We start from the raw sequence: 25,416 nt of genomic DNA on the forward strand, positions 1-25,416 counted from the left end.
TTCTGTGCACGCTTTCATTTGTCACGTTTTGCTCACATTTCACAGGGTTCGGGAGAATGGTGGAGATGCTCGCTTTTCTCCTTCTTTGCACTCTGCAAGCTGCGATCCCTCAAGGTGTAATCTACTATGGGCCGAGGCCGCTCCCCTCCCCAGAATCCACTCGAGCGCCGCTGCCTCCAAACCCTAAAGGTTGTGAGAGTGAGTCAAGTCTATACTTAGGTCGGGGCCGAAGTGCTTACGCACCACAGACTCGGATGATGTTATCCTTGAAGCCTTATCAGCGTGCAGCAGGAATCACACAGGCAATTTACAATTTTTGGGGAAAAGCAAAATTATACCAAACCATCCCCGGGGTTTGACTGTGTCGTGCAAACTACCGGAAAATGACGATAGAACCCATACAAGCCAAGCCGAAAATCACTATGAAGATAAGAAAATGTAGAATGATGGGTGTATGGTGTTTTATAACGCCTGCTGAAATATTTATCGGGCATCCCTCGCTGAGTAACTTTAGTCAAAACAAAATCTCTTTGAATTCTACTCTAATAACTTGTTACTCCAGTTACGGTCGCATCCGTTCGGTCAAATTTCAATCCGGTTCCAAATTTAGCCATAGGAAGTATAGAAAGAGCTGGGCCTAATGCATCTCCTGGCGCTCTGTCCTATCGCAGTGACCGTCGACTGCCCCATCAGACTGTATTTCACCATCGACACCTCGGAATCCATCGCGTTGCAGGAGTATCCGGCCGGCGTCCTCGTGGAGAACATCGAGGAGTTCACCAAGATCTTCGCCGAGAGGCTCTCCGACGAGGAGTACCTGGGCCAGGTCCGAATCACCTGGTCCATCGGGGGACTCCACTACTCCCAGAAGCAGGTGATTTTCAGCCAGTTCTCCACCAGGGAGAACTTCATCAGGAGCCTCAGCGGGATCAGGTACCTCGGCAAGGGCACCTACACCGACTGCGCCCTCGCCAACATGACCCACGAGATGACCCACCACTTCCCCGGTCGCAAGGCCGTGCTCTTCTCCGTGGTGATCACGGACGGCCACGTGACGGGGAACCCGTGCGGCGGGGTCAAGGCGGCCGTCGAGAGGGCCAGGGAACAAGGGATCCACATCTTCTCGGTGGCGGCCTCCAGGAGTATTGACGACACCGGGATGAGAGAGATCGCCAGCTCCCCCACAGAGGTCTACCGTGACGACTACATCGCCGTGGAGGTTGTCAACGGGCGGCCGAAGATAATGACAAACTCTATTGATCGTATCATCAAAACCATGGTGATTAGAAGATTTTACGCTTTTGTTGAGTGCATTAAAGTGGTAATCCGTCAATGGACTGTGTCGGGTGGATTACACCACACTAAGTCCCGAAATTCCACCAGGAAGAGCAGCGTTTTTCATCATCCAACATGTTTACCATTTCACAACTAGCTACGTTGGTTTATCACATGTATCAAGGTTGGGAAAGATGGACCCCGCCTTTCCCAACTATGGAAACAGCACATCGAGGAGCACACACATAATTCAAATACATTGACTGATTGTTACTTATTCAATCAAATATGTGATTTTCTAACCAAAGAACCTGAAGGATTACAACTTTAAATGAATCCTGATTGTTCGATTTTGAGATTTGTTTGGACTTTTCATTGATTTATTTGCTTGTTTTTGCAGAAATATCAAGCCTATTTACAGGTAATGCATGATAATCGGTCGTACAGTAAATGGTCATTATTGAATATTTCTCATGTGTTTATATCTTGCTTGACATTTTTATCTGTTGTTTTTGCAGTGTTACAAACATTCATGCCTGGAGACCCCAGGAAGCCTTGGGCCAAAAGGTTACAGAGGTGCAAAGGTTAGACGCTTAATCCTCGTTGCACAACCATTTGAAACATATTTGCATATTTTGCTCCGACACTCCCAGGTCCATTTATGTAATATCAACGGTTTCGTTGTTCTTAGGGCACAAAAGGAGAAAGTGGTCATCCAGGAGAAAAGGGTGAAAAAGGTTATTGGGTAAGAAAAAAAACAAACAATGGAGTAGGTCATATTTTTCATATGTAAAAAAATTACAACTTATATGCTACTACTACTTCTAAGACTACCAATAATAATAATGACAATGCTCATAATGCTGATGTTTTTTTTTTTTATAGGGCGACCCTGGTATTGAGGGTCCAATTGGACGACCGGGTTCGAAGGTTGGTTGAGTAATCGGACTAATCCTATGTTCTAAAAACGTATCCGTCTTCCATCCATCGTTGTTCTCTCAATAACCTCCTTATGTGCTCCCATTCAGGGACACATCGGTTTCAAGGGTGAGAGGGTAAGAAACCAATATTAAACATTTATATTCTTGTCGTTCTATTTTTTTTTTGCTTATCCATCAATCCAATGAAAATTGCGCAAAATTAAATTCTTATTCTGATTTTCCCGGACAGGGTGAAATCGGAACTATAGGAACCAAGGTAAACAGCTTTCTTTTCCTTGTTTTTTTATGCCGGTATGTTGGTTCATCCACTACACAAGAACATTATTTATTGTATTGTAGCGGAAAGTGAATTTCTATCTGAAATGCATTACCGTTTCCCACTCATCAGGGCGTGGCAGGATTATCAGGCAGGAATGGAACTGATGGACAAAAGGTGGGTGTGTGTTGACTGTGTGTTTTATTCTGTTCTTCAGAATGACTTATGTAGTTACATAAGTCACAGAGTGACTTATGTAACTACATGATATTAGTATTCTATGGAATCTAATATGTTTTATTTGGGAAATCTTTCAGGGTAAAATGGGCCGAATCGGAGCTCCCGGTTGCAAAGGGGATCCAGGGGACAGGGTGAGTCGATCAATGACTGTTTTAAGCTGTAGGTGCTGGACAGGAAGTCTATGTATAACATTACTTTATATTGCCATATATTGCCAAGTCTGATATAACGTCACATAATAGTCACCATTGTTACGCTGTCTCATCTCGAATGCAAAACGTATTTTTGGTTGTTCCCGTTTGTGTGTTTAAAATGTAAAATGATCTGTGTCCGACAGGGACCGGGGGGCTTCCACGGTGAAGTCGGTGAGACAGGACAGCCAGGCGCTGACGGAAAGAAGGTACCTTTGTACATTCATTCAATTCCAAAAAAAACACATTGACCTCATCGCCACGATAGATTTCTCCCCGTTCCACAAGATGCAGAAAAAAAGTTTTTTTTATTCTTTCTTTACTTTACCATATTGGATATGTGAACACGTTGCTATTTTCATGTTATTGTGGCTGGGTCAATTTATTTTTATTTTTATACATTTTGCAATATTTTAAGAGTGTGTGCCTATTATTTTTCATTTCAGGGCGATCTAGGCCGGCCAGGGAAATCAGGTCCGTCTGGCCCTGACGGTGATGCAGGACCAAAGGTATTTTATCTGTCATCACATCCAGAGCACTCTCCATTCTCCTTTGCTCTAACTCAAAACAATTAACTAAATGGGTTTGTTTTTTCTCCCCAAGGGTGACAGCGGAACACCAGGCTACCCAGGGGTGCCAGGAGAAAAGGGGCCTGCGGTACAGTGTAACAATTAATATTGAATAATTTAGTAATTCATAATAATTGCTTTTAATACGAGATTTTGAAGATATGTTCACAGATGCGGTTCTAAATTGATTAATCCTTTTGACACTTGCAGGGGGCTGATGGGGAACTTGGATCAAGAGGCGAACCTGTAATTCCTCCATTTTTAATTGAACTAAAACAATGTAGGTTTTCAAATTCTGATAATCTTCCTTTATCACTAAAAATGTTGTTGAAAATGTTTGACAGGGACGGAGAGGAGATATTGGACAAAAAGGTGCACAAGGACCTGATGGGCCAAGTGGAGAGAAGGTAAATATATTATATTACTTTATATTATATAATATTCTATTACATTATTATTTTATAGGTAAATATTGTTTTTGTAGAGGTAAATTGACATTACATTTAGAAATGCCATTTTTGTTTGTTGGTAACGTATCCAAAACAAACCTTGGAAACAATATAATAATACACTTACAACACTACAATACAAAATAATTTCATCAAATGGCAATAAATACCAAAATCTGAAAAAAAAAGGAAAAACTAAAGACAGAGAGTGATGCTGACATAGAGAAAGGGAATAACAATAATCTTATCCTTGGGGATTTGCCTCCCATGGGCCTACATCTGTTTATTCCTTTCTGCTGCTATTCCTCCCAGACGAGCTGGTCTCCAACATGCCCCTCCCCAGTATAATCTCGCGCACCGAGGCTATTTCATATTTCACAGTCGCATTAACAGATACATTCTCTGAATATTTCTACGGCACTAACATCTGACAGAGGGAGGACAGGGTTTTTTTGTTTTTGTTACCGCAAATGCTGTTTTTGTATACATTTTTCAAAGACTAATGAGGTGGACTAAACCCTGACGTAATCATTTCTTCTTCAGGGAGAACGAGGGCTGGAGGGAGGCCGAGGCCGCCCGGGGGAAGACGGACTCAAGGGCGCAAAGGTGAGGGGGCCGGTGCCGTGGGTGGATTTTTGGGGAAAGTGATGAGTCAGCTGCCGCAGGACTTTCAGAGAAATTTCCATCGAGGTTACGCCTTTGCGTACCAGATGCTGTTTCATTATAAAATCGCATTTCCCTGAACATGATCCAGCAAAGACTTGGTGTTTGATCTGCTGGGTGAAATGCCAAATTCACATTAAAATAACGAATGTTTTTTTTCCCCCTCCCCTCTTCCAGGGAGAGCATGGGCTACCAGGACCACGGGGCAAGCCAGGAAGCGCAGGAAGCCTCGGGGGAAATGTACATTGTTTATAACATTGTTTTCAAATATTTACGACTACGATTTACTCGCTTACTAGAAACGCAGCCTACTCGCTTGTGTGAGTTCACCCTTTTAGCCTGCCTGATGATTCAATATAAAGCCCCGCCTTCCTCGGTCTTAGGGAACAACGGGACACCCTGGAGATCCTGGACAGAGAGGAGACCCAGGCCCAAGTGGACCAAAGGTGAAAAAAAAAAAAAGAGGGTTTTTTTTGTTTTTTTTACTTGGACCCAACAGTAACCACATATACATGTTAACGCTATTGTTTTTTTTTTTTTTGTTTTTTTGAATCGATATGTACATAGGGTGACAATGGACGGGGTGGATTCAGCTACCCTGGTCCAAGAGGACTCACGGTATGGCCCCCCCCCTCTTGGTCCCATGAAAACAATACGGACCTATGACCTCACTATAGATCAAACCAACCATTCAACCGTTGTCACCTCCAGGGAGACCACGGTGAGCCGGGGAAACAAGGATCCCGTGGGAGCAGAGGTGAATGCGGCCAAAAGGGAGCACCCGGAGACAGCGGAACACCAGGGGAAGATGTAAGGTCATCAAATGAACCCGTTTGCCAATAACGACCGCAAGTTAGACTTCCTGTTCAAACCTGAGTGTGTTTCCGCTGTGCAGGGCGAGCCGGGCTCCCAGGGTGAGCCGGGGGTGAGAGGGCCGCGGGGGGATCCAGGATCTGACGTAAGCAAGTTAGAATAAAAAATCAGTTCATCAAGTTGACAGTGTCTGCAGTTAAAAAAACCCGAAAACATCCGTTTTTGTATCTGCTTTTGTGCAGGGTGATATTGGACCAGGAGGAGATCCAGGGGTCTCTGTAAGTAGAATTACACAATGGATTACAATGAATCATATAATTGATCCTGTTAACATTGATTAGTTTGGTTTATTTTTAACAAGGATTTCGTTTTAAGTACACACACCTGAACTGAACTCAGTCAGTGTACCTAACAACTCCCCCAAAACAGCCTCTTCCAATAATGTGCACTTTTGCAGTTTAAATAATTTCTTTGCCCCATAATGATCATAGCCGTGCTACATACGAGGGATTTCCATTTTGTTATTGCAGGAATGCGATGTCATGACCTACATCAGGGAGACCTGTGGTTGTTGTGGTAGGAACCTCTTCTGTATTAATAGACGCGCAGACAGGGGTACGACGGGTTTGCTTTCAACAAGATGATGTCGTCTTTGTCTTTTTCCCAGACTGTGAGAAACGCTGCGGAGCCCTGGACATTGTGTTTGTCATCGACAGCTCGGAGAGCGTCGGGCTGACAAACTTCACTCTGGAAAAGAACTTTGTCGTCAACACAATCAACAAGCTCGGCTCCATGGCCAACGACCCCGCATCACTCACTGGTGAAGTGAAGCAATAACACCGGGCTGTTTGAATGCTTTTGTCGGCCTATTTTCCAAAAGCCTTGAGAATAGAGAATGGCCTTTTTTTTCAAAGATGCAATCAGCTGGCTTCAATACTAGATACAGAGTCTGGAATTATTTGGACAGCTGATTATGAATATTTTGGGGTGCAGTTGGCTTAAGAAAATCGAACCACAGGCAATTAAAGCGTAAATAGTGTAAAAATTGAGATCTATTTCAATATCTCATATGGTGATTTTTAGCTGTAGTCACATATTTTACCGCTTTTCCTACAGGCACAAGAGTTGGAGTCGTACAGTACAGTCACAATGGGACCTTTGAAGCTATTCGTCTGAATGACCCCAACATCAACTCCATGTCTGCCTTCAAGACGGCGGTGAAGAATCTGCAGTGGATAGCAGGCGGCACCTACACACCCTCGGCACTCAAGTTTGCCTACGACAACCTCATCAGGGACAGTCGCCGGGCCAAGGCCAAAGTGTCGGTGGTGGTGATCACGGACGGGCGCTTTGACCCGCGCGACGACGACACGCTACTCACCTACCTCTGCAAAGACAACAGTGTGGTGGTCAACGCTATCGGGGTGGGTGACATGTTTGGACAGGTCGAGGACGATGAGATCCTGGGGTCAATCGTGTGCCAGAAGAAGGAGCGCGTGACCGGAATGAAGCGTTTTGCCGACCTTGTAGCCGACGACTTCATTGCCAAGATGGAGACGGTGCTCTGCCCCGGTTAGCCTTTTAACATAAAACTTACCGTCCATACACGACAACCACGCATACATTCATTGACACTGGCACAGCTATGAGAATGTGTCTCACCCTCGACAGTAATTTGTTTCGCACTTATGTTTAAATTTTCTTTCTGTAGAGCCGGTGATTGTGTGTCCGGACCTCCCTTGCAAATCTGGTAAGTTTTACTTGGTGTACGTATGTATGTTATGAAGGGCCCGACCCAAACTTTAAGAAGTGGTGGCCTACTTGGCAACCATGCATCAGCTGTTGGTTGCCACGGCTAACAAAATAGTTGCTCTATTTTAATCAGTTTATGATTGGGTAATCATGATCCTGTAAAATTATAATCTGTATTTCAATGTCTTACTTGTCTCACCATTTATGACGGAACAAATCAATGTGCTCGGACCAAAAAATATATATTGGCGTAAGTTTCTAAACTTTGAGGTATAACCTATTTAACCTATTTTTTCCCCAACATATAAAAAGAGGTTGACAATGGGGTATCCAGACCGCACAGGATGGTTGACAATAACCCAAATCCGATTGCCTGGTGCAACTGTGCAACCGTTGTCGTCGGCCCCGTCGTGCCGAGAGCAGTCGAGTTGAATGACGTATTCTCTCACTGTCCTCACAGAGCCTGATGTGGCCAAATGTGCCCAGCGGCCCGTCGAGTTGCTTTTCCTGTTGGACGGCTCCGAGCGCCTCGGTCACGACAACTTCCGCCACATTCGCGGGTTCTTGCAACAGGTGCCGGAAACACTGACCCTGGCCCGGAACAAGAGCGACCGCATGCGAGCTCGCCTCGCACTGATTCAGTATGGCAACGAGAACGAGAGCCGCGTGGCGTTTCCCCTCACACACGACGGCGGCATCATCTCCAACGGCTTGGCCCGGATGCCGTACCTGGACTCGTCGTCCAGCGTGGGCCCCGCTGTCCTCTACGGCATCAACAACATCCTGGCCCGCGCGGGAGCGCGCCAGACCAGGCGGAACGCAGAGATTTCCTTTGTTTTCATCACAGACGGCGTCACCGACACCCGGGGCCTGGAGGAGGCGGTCAACGCCATGCGCCGCGCTCAGGTCGTGTCCACTGTGATCGCCGCAGGAAGTGATGTCGATGAGGATGTTTTAGTCAGGCTGGCTATGGGTGACCGGGAGGCCATCTTCAAAGCCAATGACTTTTCCGACCTGTCTCGTGCTGGTTTCACTAACCGCTTCATCCAGTGGGTGTGTTAAGGTCTGGCTGACCGTTAGGACATGAAACACTGTAGGTGAACTCAAGATTATACAGGTGCTACCCATTTGTGGGGTGAGAAGATGTTTTGTTTATTATGGTCCCTGCCATGAACTGTAAGGGTTTAGAATTATCCCACTTGACCTGCATTATTTGTGCTTCACTGGATTCTATCAGAAAATATACTCACCTACCAACATTTTCATATATCGCATTCATACATTTAAGCAATTTTATAAGATACAAAGTTAAACTGGTACACTTATACTATAAACCCGCAGTTTATTAGACACAGTGCGAAGGATTTTAAGGTGCTCCGAAACCAGCAAAGTATATTTTACACTTACCAACTTTACGCAGCATAATCATGAGAACACAGATTAACTGGATGAAAACAATCATGAACTGAAAAATTATCATGAACAATATGCATTTTGCATTTAAAAAAGGTCTAACAAACACAACATGCCAACATCACTATCTATGCAGTGACTCAGTATCGACAGCGCCTTGCCCACTTGTTTTGCACGGTTGGAGCAGCGTGGACGGATGAGTGGGTTCGGTTTGGGTGAAGGCGTCGCATTCTTTTCAGTTCTTCTGTGTGCGCTCCAGACACAGCCCCCTGCCTCTTACATCTGGTCCAGCTGCACAGGAAGAAGACAACAACAAAAAAAAATAAAAATACTTTTAAGAGATTCGTTGTCGGATGCCTCAAAAGGCCAAACACATCATCACCCTTGCGCACGGACTTCCGGTGGAGAATACTCTGTTAAGGAGGCCTTTCAGAGCGATTTCCCAAAGCCACTTACCAAGTCATCCACATCTCCAGCGTCGTCCTCCGGAGGGGCCGCCGCTTCCTCCTTCTCCTCCTCCTCTGAAAACAGGAACTACGAACACAACAGGCTCCAGTTAATACCGACAAAGATACTGTATTAAGATTTTTTTTCCTCACCTTCTCATTTTCTAAACCCCGTCGTACTGTGATGGTTTGCTCAATATGGGTCTTTGTGTCTGTAAAAACTTTGACTGACCAATAAGATAACTGTATTTGTCACGTGACTCCGAGGACGACACTGTCTTTGGGGACGTGAGCAAACATGATGTCCGACGAGCTCATCGTTTTGGTGTCTGACCACAACCGTCTAGCTGTCCCTTGAACTCCTCGACTAAGCTCCTTAAATGGATTTTGAACCAATCCTGGTACCTTTTTTTTTTCCAAGAATACGATGTTACGTCGCCATCTTTTAATTCCATTGTAAATTAGATGAGCCCATCAGGGTTGTTGTTTTTTTTCCCGGATTTCAGATCAGGAAATTGTGTTGGACTTAGTGTGAAAAGATATCAAACATGACAATGAGAACTACAAAGATGCATTTTTTCTTGGGGCATTTTTCTTGGGCTCATTATAAAACTTGTTTTGAGTGGTTGGTTCGTTACCTGATTAGCATCGTCTTTGGAAACGTTGCTTCCTTTGACCTCGTCCTTGTTGATCAGGGTTATGGAATCTGCCGACAGAACAGCGCTGATTTTAGCCCACGCTGACTTCCAAATAAACTTGTGCTTTGATTACGACCACGGTATAATTTCTAACTTAATTTATTTCAGTGTGACGTTAAAGGGTTTTCTTCTTGGAAAGTTCTAAGATTCTCAGTTGATGAAACCCTCCATTTCAGGCAAAACTTACATGTTAATCTTACACTTACAGGAGTTATTTTTAAAAATGACCTTCTGTTTTGTTGCTCAATTCCTAGTTTTAGCAATAGAGGGCTAAAAACTCGAGGAAGAATTTGCATTATCTGACAAAGCAAAGATGAACCAGAATACAAGGAGTGAGTTTTTGCACTGGTGATAGTGGATTTGTCCCCCATTACTTGGGTTTAATCCCTGATGGAAGGAACGAGCCGCGTGTCCGGTGATAAAAGGAAAGTCTTTAATGCTGCGGGAATGAAAGATTCCTGCGAGCTACATGAGGGTGAGTATAAAAAAGTAAAGTACAAAAGAAATAAAAAAGAAAAACCCAAGTCTATTTTGAATCGCACCTTGTACAAGCAGGTCCCAGAAGTCCTGAAGCCCTCTGTCTGGAATGCTCCTTTTCAGGGACTGGAGGTAGCTGTTGTACAGATCAGCATTCCCCAGCTGAAAATAGAGACTTACACTGAGTAATCCATTCCCCCCACACACACACACACACACACACACACACACACACACACACACATACACACACACACACACACAGACACACACAGAGACACACACAGAGACACACACAGAGACACACACACTCACACACTCACACACTCACACACTCCCCCAAATCACAGTTGAGAAACAAAATGGAGACACTGGAAGAATTTGGTGTAGATCTCGTTCCAACTCCTCGCCATAATGATGCATTTCATGTTGACGTCCTAAAAGATCGCTCCGCTTAGCTCTCATTTTCCTGCCCGAGCCAAATGAATGAAAAGTAAACGTTTCTTTACCTTGACAGACTGCTCCCTAAAAGCTTGGACACAGGTGATGCACTTCATGTAGTAGTGTGTGTTCTTGTTGCTTAGCAACTGCTCTATCCTGTGAGTCAGTTGCTGGCACACTGGGAAGGGCACATGGGTCACCGCAAGCAAGCAAAGAGACACAGAATTACTCGGGTTGAAAAGAATAAATAATAAATTATATTGGGGCTAGATGGAAGACTAACACAAAAGAAGGGATCTCACCTTCTCCAAATGGAAGACTCTTCTGTTTGATCAAAGAGCAGAAGTCTCGGCTTGGATCCACACTGCCCACCTGGTGGAGTATCAAGTGTTTGCAACCATCAAGATAAAAGCAGCCGAACAAAGGAGTGCTCCTATGAGAACGCGTGTTCTGCGTGATGTTACACTGATGGACCTCTCTGTACAGAGTGCAGTTCAGACTAACGCGTCGTCTAGCGCCCTCTGCCTCTCACCGAGGTGACGGTGCCCTCGGAGATGCCTGCCAGGTTGTATTCCTCCTCCTCCTCGTCCACCTTGGCTTTCTTGGCATCTGGTTCCTCGGCGCTGCGGAGGCAGGAAGGCCAGCGAGTTCAAACCACAAGAGAGTTTCCCGGTTTACGGCCTTGAATGACCAAACTCTGCGGTTCAGCGGACTGCCCGAGCTCCGCCCACTCACCCTTTACCGAAGATCTGAGCGCTGGTCTTCAGCTGCTTCGTCTTCTCCACCCGCTTTAGCGGAAACTTCCTCTTCACCTCCTCCAGGGGAGCCTGGCAGCGGGCGCTGACGGCCGCTGGGCGCTCCAGGAGCTCCTTGAGCCAGGGTTCGATGGGCGGGAGAGGGGTGCCGGGGCTCACAGCACGGTGGTGCAGGCACTGCATGGGGAGGTTAGACGGGATGAAAAGACAGACGGGCTGAGCGACAAGCGGAAGAATGAGAAGTAACTTAAAACATCTATGCATGAGGTCGAATCCCATTTGAAGCTACGGTTTTGTCTCATTCCAGATTTACTCTCGTCTTAACTAAGGTCCTTCCTCTGATCGATTGATATGTTTTTTATCTTGTTCGCTTGAGGTGCTGGGGATTTGTTTTCAACCAAGGACGCAGTTGTTTTTTTTCCTGTTACACCGGTTGCTAATGTTATATAAGCAACTAGTATTGCATTTAAAAATAAATAACAGTCCTTCAATCAAAACAAATCTGGATTGGGAAAAACGCATCATTTTATCATCCACGCATAATTTTATGAGCTGATCAAAACCAATTCCTCCAAATTACTTTCTATTGCACATTTTCTTCTTACTTTTGCAGTGCAGATATTGCTTGGATACATACATTTTAGAGACCACCAACAAATAACATGCGAACACACAAAAAAAACACACCTCAGCGGGAACAGAAGTGAGACGTGCTGTGGTACCTGAAAGAGCCTCTGGAAGGCCGGGTTGGGGATGTGGTGAACATTGAACATGTCCTCCTGCTCTCCACTTTCGTTCTCCTCCATCAGCATCATGGAATCGATCAGAGAATCCACAGCAGACAGCTGGGCCTCTGCAGGCAGCACGGAACTCAATAAGAGAGGAATCAGGAGGAGGAGTCCGATCTGTCTTTTAACTTCTCTGATGGATTTACATATCTGTCCCTCAAAAAAAAGGGTGCACGGCTTTTTCTAGAGTATTTGCCGAATCGCCAGATGGAAATTATTTGAGCAGATCGCAATTATTAGTAAAATTGTCAGATTCCACAATCATGCTTCCATCCGAATTTAAAGGAAAGGTCAAGTTAGAGATGCAGCAAAATGTGAATTAGATGAGTTTTCATCAGTTGTGTTGAGGCAAATAACCGGTCTCCCTGAATTTTTATGTTGAAGGGCAATAAACTGCTCTTCTTCATAAGGTGGGTGTGTATTATTTGACAATTATAGACATATAATATGATAGTAGCATTAAAAAGGGAAATTAATAGTTAAATCCCAACTATTTGTACTTTTAATCATCATCTAAAATGTCATAAGCACGAAATCCTCAGGCACATCTACTCAAGTACAAAATCACTCATTAGAAGTTAAACAAAACAAAAGATTTTAAGAAGCGAATTACTCATTAAAACAGCAGTAATGATACCTGAGGGGGCGAACCTCTTGTTGTTTTCCAGAGAAGGAAATGTAAATTGTCGGAGGTCTTCCATGAAGGGTAGCTGAACGTAGATCAGGCACTATGGAGTATGAGGAAGAGGTGACAAAACTGTGACTTTTGCTAGGCAGGGCTGACGGGGCTATATTAATACTGACTAAATACTTGATACTGACATTTAGCAGCCCACCTCATACTTCCTCTTGATGCAAGGGAAGGCTGCTCCTACTTGAGGATTGCTGCGGCGATCGTAAGCGTAGCGTACAATGGCCATCATCTTGACTTCATCCAGAGCTCGGATGACCGCGGACAGTGCCACGCCCGCGTGCTGCTCAAAACGCGGTGAAAGAGTCGGTGTTCAAGGTGAGATGTGGTCCCACATCAGAACCACCTCACAATATCACAGCCAATATTACGTATCCAAACATTTGAAGATATATTTTTGTTGATGAATCTTCAAAATTTCTTGAAAAAATGTGAAAAAAGTAAAAAAAAAAAAAAACATAATGACAAACAGTTAGGGATCTAAAAGGAGAAGTTTAACAATGAACTGCCTCTAAGAGTTTGCATTGGTAACAACGCCACGAGTCTGGATTCGTTCCCTCTCTTCTCACCTCATCATCCTTGGGAGCGAAGACTTTAATGGCCTGGGTTCCCATGAACTGATGTCTTTGTACCTGCAGAGAGCATTAAGTGTAAAGAAAGAGAAATTACAAACATATTTAGCACAATTTTAATACACTCTCTCAGTACAAGGAACAGTTTTACTGATGTGCTCTTTTTGACCTCGTACCCATTTCTGTGTTTTCGGCTGCAAAATTGCACTTTTGAGAGGCTCCCTCTCATGTGTGTGTGGGGATGGCTAATTTAACCCATCTGACCCAACGGGGGTGTGTGGCGGGGACGGGGACGTTTCTCTGATCTTTCTGCCTTTTTTTTTTCTTTTTTAGAAAATATTTTAGCGGCAGGACAGCGAGAGAGGAGGGTAAAATCCCTCAGAGAATCCCGAGGAAAACGGAATGGTTGACAGGTATGTGCGCTTATGCACGCACCATAGGCAGATAGACAGATTCAGTTAGACAGAGCCACAAGCGTCATAGGCAGCATATGACGCTTGTGGCTCACTGCGCCTATGGCTAGCAACAGCCTTGACAACGACACATTGATTCATTGACACACATACAGACAAATCAGTGTTGAATTCAGACGTGTGGTGCATTGTTTGTTTCTTTTGATTTGGTTAGGTAATGAGTGGGACAGAACATGATAAACGTCTATGCAAGCGCTGAAGAAAAAGTATGATAAAAATATTATTCTAACTGTGGTGAAACCGGGACAATTTGGTAGTGAATGTTGAAAACCGGGACATTTTAGTGTTTTACAAATATTTGTTGGGCTTGAGTTTGCCATGTTATGTTTTGAGCTTTTTTTTTTAATGCTAAATGCAGTACCATTGAGGGTTTAAAGAAATAAAAAAAACACATAAACACAAGTAATATAAAACCTGGTTCTGCTTGGCAAAGCCCAGAACGGCAAAGCATTTCCCCTCATGCTTGTATTTCATCTGGTCCTGGTCCACTTTGGAGAAGGGCACAATATCACTGCCGTAACGGAAACCTGCACACGGAGAAGAAAGACTCCCATTTTAATGACAGTGTTACCGTCTGGTTGCTTCTTGAATAGCACAATAAACCTAATAAAACTTTCTACAAGCGGCCGGATTTTTAATGTTTCACATTTCAATGGAAAATGATCTACTGTGATGGGATTCTCTGCATCTTATGGGCCCCTCTTAGGAATGGCGGTGGTTCATTAATCATCAACGATGTTAAAATTAAAGCAGTATTATATTAAATTACATTTCAATTGGGGGGAGGGGGAATTTTAAATCGAAAAAGGGGATGTCACTTCAATATTGTTAAATCAATAACTCAATCAACATGGAAAAAAAAAAGTTTAAACTCTTACAATAAAACAAGTTGTTTATTTTAATACCACAAATTGTTTATTGGAGAGTTTGTAATGCTGCAATGTATAACAAAACTGCCAATAGTTTTGTTCAACTCAGTACTGCTGAAAAACGCCTACTATTATGGCGGCAGATCAGTGCCAAAATAACGCGCATGTAGAGGAGCCGCGTGCGCATATCATTTTTGCGAGCGCTTTCACAGCACTCGCACGCAGACTATCTCTGCACTACTCAACGATCATCGCTCTCCTCCTCGCCCCCAAGTGTTTTTTTCTTTTTGGCAGTGTGTGGGCAGACTTTTTTGGCAGTAAGTGGGCGGATCACCATTGTATCCCTCACTATAATTAGTTACAGTCCTCGTCTTTGGGCGTTCCTGTTCAACTCATCGCTTCATGCGCACAGCGCATTTATTAAGATGTTGTTTGCAGATATATTTATTTTTAAGTGACACGATAATTAATCGTTATTTATACTTGTCTATAACATATAATATATGCAACATTACCCACCACTCCTGTTCCCCTCTCTCTCTCTCTTTCCTTCTCTTTCCTCTGTAGGTGTTAGGGATGCAAATTCAAATGAATTTCCCTCATCGATAGTTGTAAACCTTAACAAACAATTGTCAATTCATTGATAACGCCAAAGCTAATGACGTCACCAGGGGGTGGCATGGGGACCTACACGACGTCGCTCACCTCCCAGATTTTGTGATTTTGCGCGAGGAGCATTTCTCCACATTTTAATTTAAAAATGGACAAGTTCGAGGCAAGACCCCCTGAGCTAGTTTGCTCAGAAAATAATATTTACAACCCGTCTTTGGCAAATTAAATATTATGACTTTTTGCCGTCCTCCGCAACGAAATGAACCAGATGTTACGCAGCAGGTCAAGTCTGGTGCAGACATGGACAACGAGACGCTAATAAAATTACTAAACATTACTACAATTCTTATGTATAATAACAGACACGATGTTATTTAGTTTAATACATTTTATTGGCGTCATCGCCATAGCAACATATCACTTGTTTTGTTTTGCCGTTGTACCTCTCCCTCGCGCCGGGTCTTTTTTCCTCTCCCCGAGCCGTTCAGAAAGTGCCATTATCCCGTTCCCTTCTAACGTGTTCCATCTGAATGCAGCATTAGTTGTTGAGCAACAACGAGAAGCTCCTGTTTTCTTCGCGCAGCCATGATTGTTGCTTGTTCTTCTTCTGGAAGCTTCCATCTACTTCTACTTCATTTATTTTTTCTCGACTGCCCTTGTCATTCAGGTAAGTACCACTACTTTTTGGCTGGGTATTTGCCTTTCTCAAATCTATCAAATTTTTATAAGCAATAATTGTTAATATATTAATTGTTAATATTAGGAATGCCCCCTGACCAACATTCTTCAAGTTCAGCAGTCGTGGTTTTTATGTCAATCAGTGAGGATTACAATAACAGGATCAAACAGATAGGAGCTTGAAAAATGCACAAGGATAAGATTTCAATGAGGAATTTTAAACAAGGGGAATCAATATATTTGCGCTCCCCAATTGCCGTGGCCCGTTCCTCCAAATAAAACAACTAAAAACAGTGTGGGGACGGAGAACTGAGGAACGGGACACAAAGCATGGAGAGGGGGTGATCGGGGAGAGTCACGGAGAACGTGTCCCCATTACAAACTGTTTCGTTCCATATACACGTTTCATATAATAAGCAGACGTAAAATAAATTAACCTAAACCTATCTAAAATAAAAAAGACGCTGTTCTGGCGCACGGATTGCGCGCACCCCATCGATGGCGTGTGCACATTGTGGGTACCATTGGAGAGGGAGACAGGTGCACAAAATGCGTCCCAATTGCCCCCCTCGGGATGGCGCCCTAGGCGGCCACCTATCTCGCATATCGGAAGAGTTATCCCCCCCCCCCCATATATATATATATAGATTTTTTTTGTATGTACTGTATGTGTATATTATATATTTATTATATATTGTTATGTACAGTATATCATACATTATGTACTGTATATGTAAATTATATATTTATTATGTGCAGTATACATAAATTATATATTGTTATGTAGTGTATGTATATTATATATTTATTACATATTGTTATGTACAGTATATCATATATTGTTATGTACTGTATATGTATATTATATATTTATTATATATTGTTATGTACAGTATACATATATTATATATTGTTATGTTCTGTATATGTATATTATATATTTATTATATATTGTTATGTACTGTATATGTATATTATATATTTATTATATATTGTTATGTACTGTATATGTATATGTTTATTATTATCCCTCTTCAGTTATAACGGTCAATCATACAAGATGAGTACTTACCTTAAATTATATTTAGGGAAACAATGGTGACTTGGCCTGCCCACTTACTGCCAAGAAGGCCGCCCACTTACTGCTAAAAAGAAAAACCACTCACCAGTGAGCGGGTGTAAGTTTTGCGAGCAGGAGATCAATGATAGTAGTTGCGCAGGATTCAATATTGCTTGTGCGAGCAGAGATATTGCGTGCAAGAGTGCTGCGAAATTGCGGCTGTTTGACTTGCGGTCCGGCTAAGTATCAGGATAAGAGGGCCACGATTTATTGAGCACATCCCTAAAGTGAAGAAAAAGCCCCAAACGAATCAAAACAGAATTTTAGAATACTAAAGTGTCCTCAAACTGCCGTCCCCACCTTGAATGGTGTCATCTTTTTTCACTTCTGTCTCATCGTCGTCATCCAGACAATACACAGTCTCCCTCTGTATGTCGCTTTTCTGGTTGGATTGTGCATCGACCGTAGTCCATGTCTTCTTGGGCTTCTCTTCGGTCACCTGGAACCCATAATGAGCACAGCAGGTAAGGCCAGTGAGGGTAAATAAAGTCACACAAAATGAAAAATAGGATTAAATCTCTTGCACAAATGTAGGGCTTTCATGGTCTTGAGATTTTACATGACAATTAATTGTCAAAAATAATTGCAACAATTGAATTGCCTGTTTTGTTAATTTTATGCCACTATGATAGTATAAGCCTATAAAAGTATAATACACCTAAACCTGATATAATTGCAATCAGGCCATTATGAATGAATTACATACCAACATAATAACATAATAGAGCAGTAGTTGTACTTCTCCCCATACTAATAAACAACAAGACACTTGTACATATATTATGAGAAAAATCTAAATCTTCGTAACTCTTTGTACTTACGGCTTTGTATCCAACAACCCGGATAGACAAAGAGCTGCCAATAGTCAAGTGGCAGGGCCAGGATATTGGCCGCCTCTCAATATTCTTGAAGATGGACAATTTCTCAATGGCGTCACTACAACACATTGGATATCACATTGTTTAATTTCAACACCCCCTCACACTTACTCCTCATACATTTTTTGTTCATTTCTGACTAAGAGTTTAAAGGGGACCTATTATGCTCCTTTTCAACAAGTTAATATAGGTCTCTGAGGTCCCCAAAACATGTTTTTCAATTTTGTTTTGCTGAAAATACCACTACACATTTGAGCCATTCTAACATTCCTCTATAACCCTCCTGTTCTTGACAGGCTATTTCAGTGTGTGGCGCTTTAAATGTAAATGAGCTGCCGGCCCCCTAGTTCTGTGAGCCAATGGGGTTTGAGCTTTACTACAGGGTTTCATGATATTTAGTCCGTAAGCTTTAACTGATTTCACCTTATCAGAGCACCAAATCTGTTTCTGAACAAATTTGAGGTGATAAATAAGCAATCCAGTTGCTGAATCTTCACTCATAGATCTACAAGGCCTACCAATAAAACACAGTTTTTATTGTTTTTGTTTGGAGAAACAGAGCGGATTACGTGCACATCTGAACGGCTTACTTCACCACATATTTTCGTAAATAGACAGCTCACAAAAAAACTGACTGAGTTGTCTTATTTCCCAGTTTGTGCGTAGTAGGCCCATCAGAGACCTAAATGTATGTGCACAAGCACTGAAGAGGTGAGTTTTCCATGATAGGTCCACTTCAAGTAAAGACAAACAGAACAGGCGCCAGGAATAGGGCTGCCAACCTGAAGGTGTGAACTTCATCCACGCCATCCTCTTCTTCAAGATTAAACATGATCTCCTTGACGATATCAAGGCCGTTCTGCTGCTCCCTCGATGGGCCTTTTCCATTGTTTGACCGACTGGAGCCTCTCCTGTGTCCATTTGCTCCATCCTCCTCATCTCCCCCATCCTCCTGCTCCTCTACAATTGGGAAAGGTAAACTAGAAATGGAAAAGTAGATAGACAAGGTTATGGGAAATTCAGGAGGGTGTGGGGTGAATATTTAACCATTATGAAATAAAACTGCATATGTGTGTAAATCTTACATGAACTGCATGGTGATGCCAGCTTCCTTCAGGTTTCTTATAATGACATCGAGCTGGTCAGGGCTGGCCGGAGTGTTGAGGTCAGTTAGAACAGCAATGGTGAGACGGTCATACTTCTTCCCGCTGAAAGACAATACACAAACACAGCGTCAAGCGGCATCCAGTCCTTGAGCCAGTTAAATACAGGAAATTTGGCTTAGTGAGTGAAAAAGCCTTATGCAAACATTTATCATCAAATGAAATTAATTGTTTCCTTACGCTGTTTGTTTTCGAAGGAGATCCATGCAGACAACAAGAGCATCCATCCCTGATAAACGGCAGTTATGGAGCAAATTGGCACTCACCCATTATCAAACAAACAGCAGGTGAAGCACACAAGTTTAACTAGATAAACATTTATAAATGTAGCAAGTTGATTATCATCTTTACACTATGTCAATGTGTACCGTATATCAAAGCTGAATTCATTATGATTTTCAATGTAAAATAGCCCAAGTATCATTAAATGCAAATAAACTGTGACTTACTGTCTCTGCAATTTACAGACCTCTACTGTCAGAAACTTTGTTAATATCTCCCCCTTTCTAAACTGATCACCAAAACAATCCTAACTGAAAAATAATTTGTGAAAAAGATACAATCGGCTTGTTGACTTTCAGGTTGGATCTGATGTTGAATTTCTTCCAAAAGCTCAAAATCTGGCAACATCAGCTGGCGATGCACCGTGATGTTCTGGTACTGTCCATCTTGGTCCAGTGGATTTTTGGTAGCGTCCGTGCCAAACAGTACCAAACCTAAATCATCTTTAGTCTCAGAAAATACCTTTGGAAAGCAGAAAGCATTTGAATGCTTGGAAAGTCATATTTAAAACATCTCATCTGTTATTTCCTTGATATAAACGTGTAGGGTACCTGACGCTGGACAAACTTCTGAGTGACTCTTTTGGCCAGCTCAAAGGGAGATTCCTCCCCTGGAGCACAGTTGGACATGGAGAAGCCCACATCCATGCATAGTATAAACGCAGACTACCTCAGAACAAGGAAAATAAGATTTTAATGAGTTCATTATAACAATATACTGTAATTTGTGTATATATTAAAATGTTAGAGCCAATTTCTTTTTAACCCTGGTAAACACAGTATGTGTACAGATTGTATTAGAAATATATGTATAAAGAATTGCACAATTTACTACTTTTGAGAGTGACTCGTTGATACAGGGGTTAATAGTTTGTTGGTTTTTTTTTAGGTTTCTCGTATATTGGAAATGTAATTATCAGATGTAATTATTTGTTTTAGGTTGTCTATCTGTCTCTGTTCACTATCCAGTAGGGGGCGTGGTCAGAATTTGACGATAAATTCAACACGTCTGGACATGCCCAAACATGGAATAAATGACTGCCGACAAATATTGTTGGGTGTTACTTTGTTAAATTTCACACAATAAGTAAGTACAGTAAATACCGCTAATGTGTGAACCCGCATTTCAGTTACTTCTTCATAAGGATCCGAAAGTTACCTTAGCAGACCGTGCCATCGCTTTCTCCCGCTTCCGTGGTTGGGTGTCACTCTATTTTGAGTCCGGAGAGAAACTATTGCTAACAAGGAGTTCCTACGACCTACGACTCGAAGTGTTATTGTTTGTGTCTTTGGGCTCAAATTTGAGGGAGTTACTTAGGCATATACCACGAATGATGTAATACAATAATAATATAATAACATAATTGCACTAAGTGTCTAACCATAGTCCAACTTGCAGACTAAGAGTATAATGCCATTTTTGAAAAGTAGGTCATTCACCCTCCACTCTGTGGTGATGGTTGTGTGCGATGTCGCACTGATCTATGAAATAGATCGGAGGCCTTGCATGGAGAGGCGGCTGGAGGGAAGCATATGCATCTTGATTTCCCCAAGGATATTTACCAAATGCATAATTTATTATGCATCAGTAATATTGTGTATACTATTGACCTTGGTGATCGGAGCACATTGAATGTCAATGATTAACTGTACTGACATACAGTCCCATATGCATAAAACACTGGGGTGCCTTTAATCAGATCCCAGAAGTGTAAGGAGCACCAGCAGCCAGAAACCACACCGCTAAATCCCTTCCAAACCCCAGAGAGAGCCATCTGTATCTCAAAGGGTATAGAAACCTTTAGGATACCCTGTCTGTATTTTAAATCTGTGAAAACAGCATTACCCTCGGTGTGTTATCGCCTGGTGGTGTTTCTGCAAATATGAGTTTACGACTGACCTCTAGGATGTGTTTCCAACATGACAGATGTACAGTAATGTAAAAGTTTGCTTTATTTGTGTGTTTCATCAATTTTCAGCCCCTTGAGAAACATTGCATAAAATGCATGTAAACATATCATTACCATCAAGGAACACTGATCCATGCTTTCATCCAATGAAAACAAATGTGAAGTAGAATAATGTAGTTCAAAGTTTTTCACCTGCTCCAAATAGTTAAACCATGGAATTACCTGAACCAAACACCATGGTTTCTTTCTTTTACACAAACCTTTTCTTTTTAAAATAACAATAGATGGCTGTGTGCAACACATTTAACCAAGCATTTCAACACAGAAATCTTCAACGATATGAGCTAGTCTACTATTTCAAAATGTGTCAAAATAATTTAAATTTAACCTTAAATGCATAAACATAAAAAACACGACAGTGATTCTCTGTGAACATGACTTCACTTAAGTGTGCAACAAAAAAAATGTTAAGACAGAAGAATAACTTTTAAATCAGAACCACACTGAGGTTTTGTTCTCCACAACAACAACAAAAAACATTTGCCAGCTGATTATCTATGGTTTCAATATATTTCCATTGATGGTAATTATACCATCATCAGGAATCCACATTAAAACAGCTTCCTACAGTTCACGATACAGAGTTGTCACATCCATTGAGATAAGTATTCATATATACACAGGTGAAGTGGAATTTAGGTCAAGTTGTAGGCTGCATATATAGTTATAGTTAGAATGCTTAAGGTTCAAACATCCATATCAGATATATCCAAAGCATACCACAGAGAGAGTCTGAAGCCAATAAGTATAATACTTATAAGTAATAGCGCATCTGTACAATAATTAACCTGGATCATCTAGTGATAAGGAAGAGTTGCACAACTAATGACTCCAAGATAAACTGTGAACTTTTTAATATAAAAAAAAAAAAAAAAAGACCTAGATAAATACTAATATTTGCAAACAATAGCCAACATTTTTAACGGGTATATCAAATGTGTACAATTTAGATTTAGTGCAATAAGTTCTCAACTACAGAACATTTCAGAATAAAAGAAAAACTTTGTGGCACTTGATGGTCACACGAGACGAACCATAACCACCTGCCTAAGTGGCACCAGAGTATAAAAAAATCATTTTCAAGCACTGCTTTGTCTCAGATCGGGATTCACAATGTGCCTCGGACGCCAGTACAACCATGTTTCACACTGATGATGTCTGAGCAAGTTCACTCGGAGCCTTGCTCTGCAGCGTTCCAGAGATGGTATCAGAGTCCAGCAACTCCACTATGCTGTACGGAGAGCAGTCCTCCAGTCCCAGCTTTCCACAGGCCCAGCCGCAGAACCCTTTCTCCAAGTCTCGCACGACCTGCCACCACTCGCCGAACGCCCAGGACACCTGCACCACGGCGCAGTAGAGCGCCAGGGACAGCGCCATCGGCATGATGAGCATCGGATAGAAGATGATGAGGAAAGGGCAGATGGTGATCTTGTGCCAAAACGTCCGCTCCTCGTTGTAAACGAGGAAGATGTTGTACCAGGTGAGCGTGCCGTAGTAGAAAGAAGTGACAAAGGAGAGCAGAAAGACCACAGGGGCGCAGGAGAGGCTCCACAGGACGACGTGGGGCCCCTGACAGAAGCCGAAGCCGCAGTGGCGCTTGGAGCCTTCCCCTCCCTCGCACTCGGCATCCAGACGCTCCTTCGACTTGGCAAGCTCCCGGAGTTCCTTTTCTGTCAAAGTGACGTGGATGTCCACCATCTGACCTTTCTTCTTACCCCGGGTGATGGTGCCAGTCAGAGTCACGTAGCGGCTGTCTGGAGGGAGGCTCCAGCCTCCTCCTGGTGACACATTATAGGAAAAACACAAGTTACCCATGTTGCAAAACACAAAAAACAGCCACTTCAAAAAAATCTTGCTCAAAATTAGTTTTGTCATCTAGAAAACATCTGATCTAAGTTTATGTGTGAAGCCTGTGATCTTATCAATTTGGCTTCTTTATATAAACTCGGGAGTTTTGGAGTTACGCACAAATTAAAAACCTCTTTGCTATGTGTTCCCCTTACCTTCGCTTGTTGGTGTGCACAGGAATTTGGCTCCCTCTTCTCCGCTCCTCTCCGCACAGTCCTCACCCCCAGTGTCCTCTCCAGGAGCCCTTTCCATGTCAGAACGGTAGATGATAATGGACTCCGGGCGTGGGTCCTTCTTCTTCCTCCTTTTCCTTCGCATGGCAGAGCCCGCTTCTCCTTCTTCCACATGGTTTCCCGATGTGTCGGACCTCAGTGAGATCATCTGCGGGCTGCCCTCGCCTTCAGTCTGCGGCTCCTCTATCTGGGCCATGTTGGCGCCTCGGCTTCTATCAGAAAATGATATGGAGACTAATTCACTTAAATACCATGCGATATGGACATCCACTGCATTTAAGTAGAACAACTAGGAAAATATACAACATGATATTGACCAAAAAAAATTTAATGTCCTGAGATATTCAGACAATAAAGGTTTGAGAAACATCATCATCCTTAGAAATGTGGATATTATGACGAAAGAGATAGAGGCATGGATCATAGCATCCAGAACATTGACATTTCACTGCATATATGTATGAAAGTATGTAAACGTATGTGACAAATAAACCTCTTTAATCTTGAACAGTCCATCAAGTTCAGAAAATTGCATTCACTTACTGTGAAGCAGCTACTATAAACACACCATTTGACTATATCGCGAGATTACGGTAACCCAAATCCCTGATGATATCTAGTCTCATATACACAATACCAATATGATATCGGTATATCGCCCAGCCCTATATGACACCTCCACAGACATTCACACAGAGGTTAAAATAGGTGGAAATAATAAATATAGGGACAATTACCCCCAAGGTTCTTCAAACTTTCTGTGGTGCGACAAATGCTTTCTGTGACTGATTATAGTTTTCGAGGTTTTGTGAAACGGTTTCAGTTTTCTGGCTTCCCATGAAAGCAGCGTCGGCTCAAGTTGTCAGCTGACTGTCTATGAACGCTACGCAGGCCACAAGGCACAGGTCGCCGGATGCAAACGACTTCCGAGAGAGGAAGCTTGGACTTAGCGCAACTTCGAATGATGATGTCACAAAGCGCCCCGCTCCTGAAACTAATCCAATTGCGTTCAACGTTCTTCCACTTCCGGCAAAACGACGACCGTTTTTCACCAATTTCTGCTCCACACGTAGAGCGGGGTTGATCAAACTCGAACGGCGAGACTTCTGAGACGTCCCGGTTCTAACGAGACCTCAGCCATGTCTGTGCGTACTTCTGCTGCTGCGTTCCAGATGGTTTTAGGACGAAAAACGCCAAGATTAAAAATAATAAAATCCAAGCAAAAAATAAATAATCATAATTACAACACTTAAAAAAATAATTGTAGTTGTTTCCTTACATTTTTTAAATCATCAGTCTTGGTTTTCCGAGGCAAACGTTTGAATTATCCAAGTCAATTAATGAATCAGCCTGTTTCGGTGATCGATTCACTCTGATCAATATCAGCAAAAGGAAATATATCAGGAAAAAAAACAAAAACCACCCATTGTCTCATCAAACACACGCACATAAAGAAAAACAACAACAATAGATCTGACCGCGTCTAACGCCTATCAGCGTGCAGATGTTCTCGTTTCGCCACCGGCATGACCTTCATTTGATAGGAAAAACAAACAAACAAACAAACAAACAAAAAACTAGACCCCGACAGTCGTTTCTTTCCAGTATCTAAATGGATTCCGCACGATCCCCACGCAAAGGGGAAACGAACACGGTGTGACACTTCTCCCCCTCCCTCCCTCCCATTCACGCCCATGCTCTTTACGTCCCCGTCCCCCGGCGAGTGCGGTCCCTTCACAACCGCAAAGCCGCGCCCGTCGCGACCGCGTCTCACCTTTCGATGCGTCGACCGCGGAGCTATAACGGCGCCAGGGCGGCCATGACGCTCCGAGGGGATATTTATCTTTTATAGAGGAGGAGG

The 25,416-nt window shown here is 42.8% G+C and overlaps 3 protein-coding genes across 4 annotated transcripts; 1 reads left to right on the plus strand and 2 right to left on the minus strand.

Annotated features, from left to right (window-relative positions):
• Window positions 1-640: 640 nt before the first annotated feature.
• LOC307243906 (collagen alpha-2(VI) chain-like) lies at window positions 641-8,211 on the plus strand (the record flags this gene model as incomplete). Its single annotated transcript, XM_080018876.1, has 26 exons — window positions 641-1,279; window positions 1,676-1,696; window positions 1,794-1,859; window positions 1,967-2,020; window positions 2,161-2,205; window positions 2,304-2,330; window positions 2,446-2,472; window positions 2,605-2,649; window positions 2,790-2,843; window positions 3,050-3,112; window positions 3,350-3,412; window positions 3,507-3,560; window positions 3,683-3,718; window positions 3,817-3,879; window positions 4,465-4,527; window positions 4,762-4,824; window positions 4,968-5,030; window positions 5,152-5,202; window positions 5,296-5,394; window positions 5,480-5,542; window positions 5,640-5,675; window positions 5,928-5,973; window positions 6,065-6,217; window positions 6,514-6,969; window positions 7,109-7,147; window positions 7,610-8,211. The coding sequence occupies 26 exons, from the start codon at window positions 641-643 to the stop codon at window positions 8,209-8,211; spliced, it is 2,991 nt and encodes a 996-aa protein (XP_079875002.1).
• Window positions 8,212-8,288: 77 nt separating this feature from the next.
• LOC307244470 (X-ray repair cross-complementing protein 5-like) lies at window positions 8,289-20,701 on the minus strand. The gene is made up of 21 exons (XM_080019645.1): window positions 20,664-20,701; window positions 20,057-20,170; window positions 19,784-19,967; window positions 19,404-19,452; window positions 19,146-19,268; window positions 18,843-19,040; window positions 18,004-18,118; window positions 17,483-17,621; window positions 14,318-14,430; window positions 13,428-13,490; window positions 13,004-13,141; window positions 12,805-12,895; window positions 12,102-12,232; window positions 11,360-11,556; window positions 11,157-11,247; window positions 10,927-10,996; window positions 10,693-10,802; window positions 10,249-10,345; window positions 9,647-9,714; window positions 9,019-9,096; window positions 8,289-8,853 (listed from the first exon to the last, which is right to left on the minus strand). Exons 1-21 carry the CDS (start codon window positions 20,679-20,681, stop codon window positions 8,839-8,841), a joined length of 2,202 nt encoding a protein of 733 aa, XP_079875771.1. The 5' UTR covers window positions 20,682-20,701; the 3' UTR covers window positions 8,289-8,838.
• A 760-nt stretch (window positions 20,702-21,461) lies between these two features.
• On the minus strand, window positions 21,462-25,392 carry tmem169b (transmembrane protein 169b). 2 transcript variants are annotated; one of them, XM_080019437.1, is made up of 3 exons: window positions 25,330-25,392; window positions 23,478-23,767; window positions 21,462-23,252 (listed from the first exon to the last, which is right to left on the minus strand). In XM_080019437.1, exons 2-3 carry the CDS (start codon window positions 23,749-23,751, stop codon window positions 22,618-22,620), a joined length of 909 nt encoding a protein of 302 aa, XP_079875563.1. In that variant the 5' UTR covers window positions 23,752-23,767; window positions 25,330-25,392; the 3' UTR covers window positions 21,462-22,617. The 2 variants fall into 2 exon arrangements, with proteins under 2 accessions (XP_079875563.1, XP_079875564.1); XM_080019438.1 differs by lacking the exon at window positions 25,330-25,392 and adding an exon at window positions 24,293-24,345.
• Window positions 25,393-25,416: the final 24 nt, after the last annotated feature.

Source organism: Zeus faber (genome assembly GCF_960531495.2).
Source record: "Zeus faber genome assembly, chromosome: 18".
Lineage (NCBI taxonomy): Eukaryota > Metazoa > Chordata > Actinopteri > Zeiformes > Zeidae > Zeus > Zeus faber.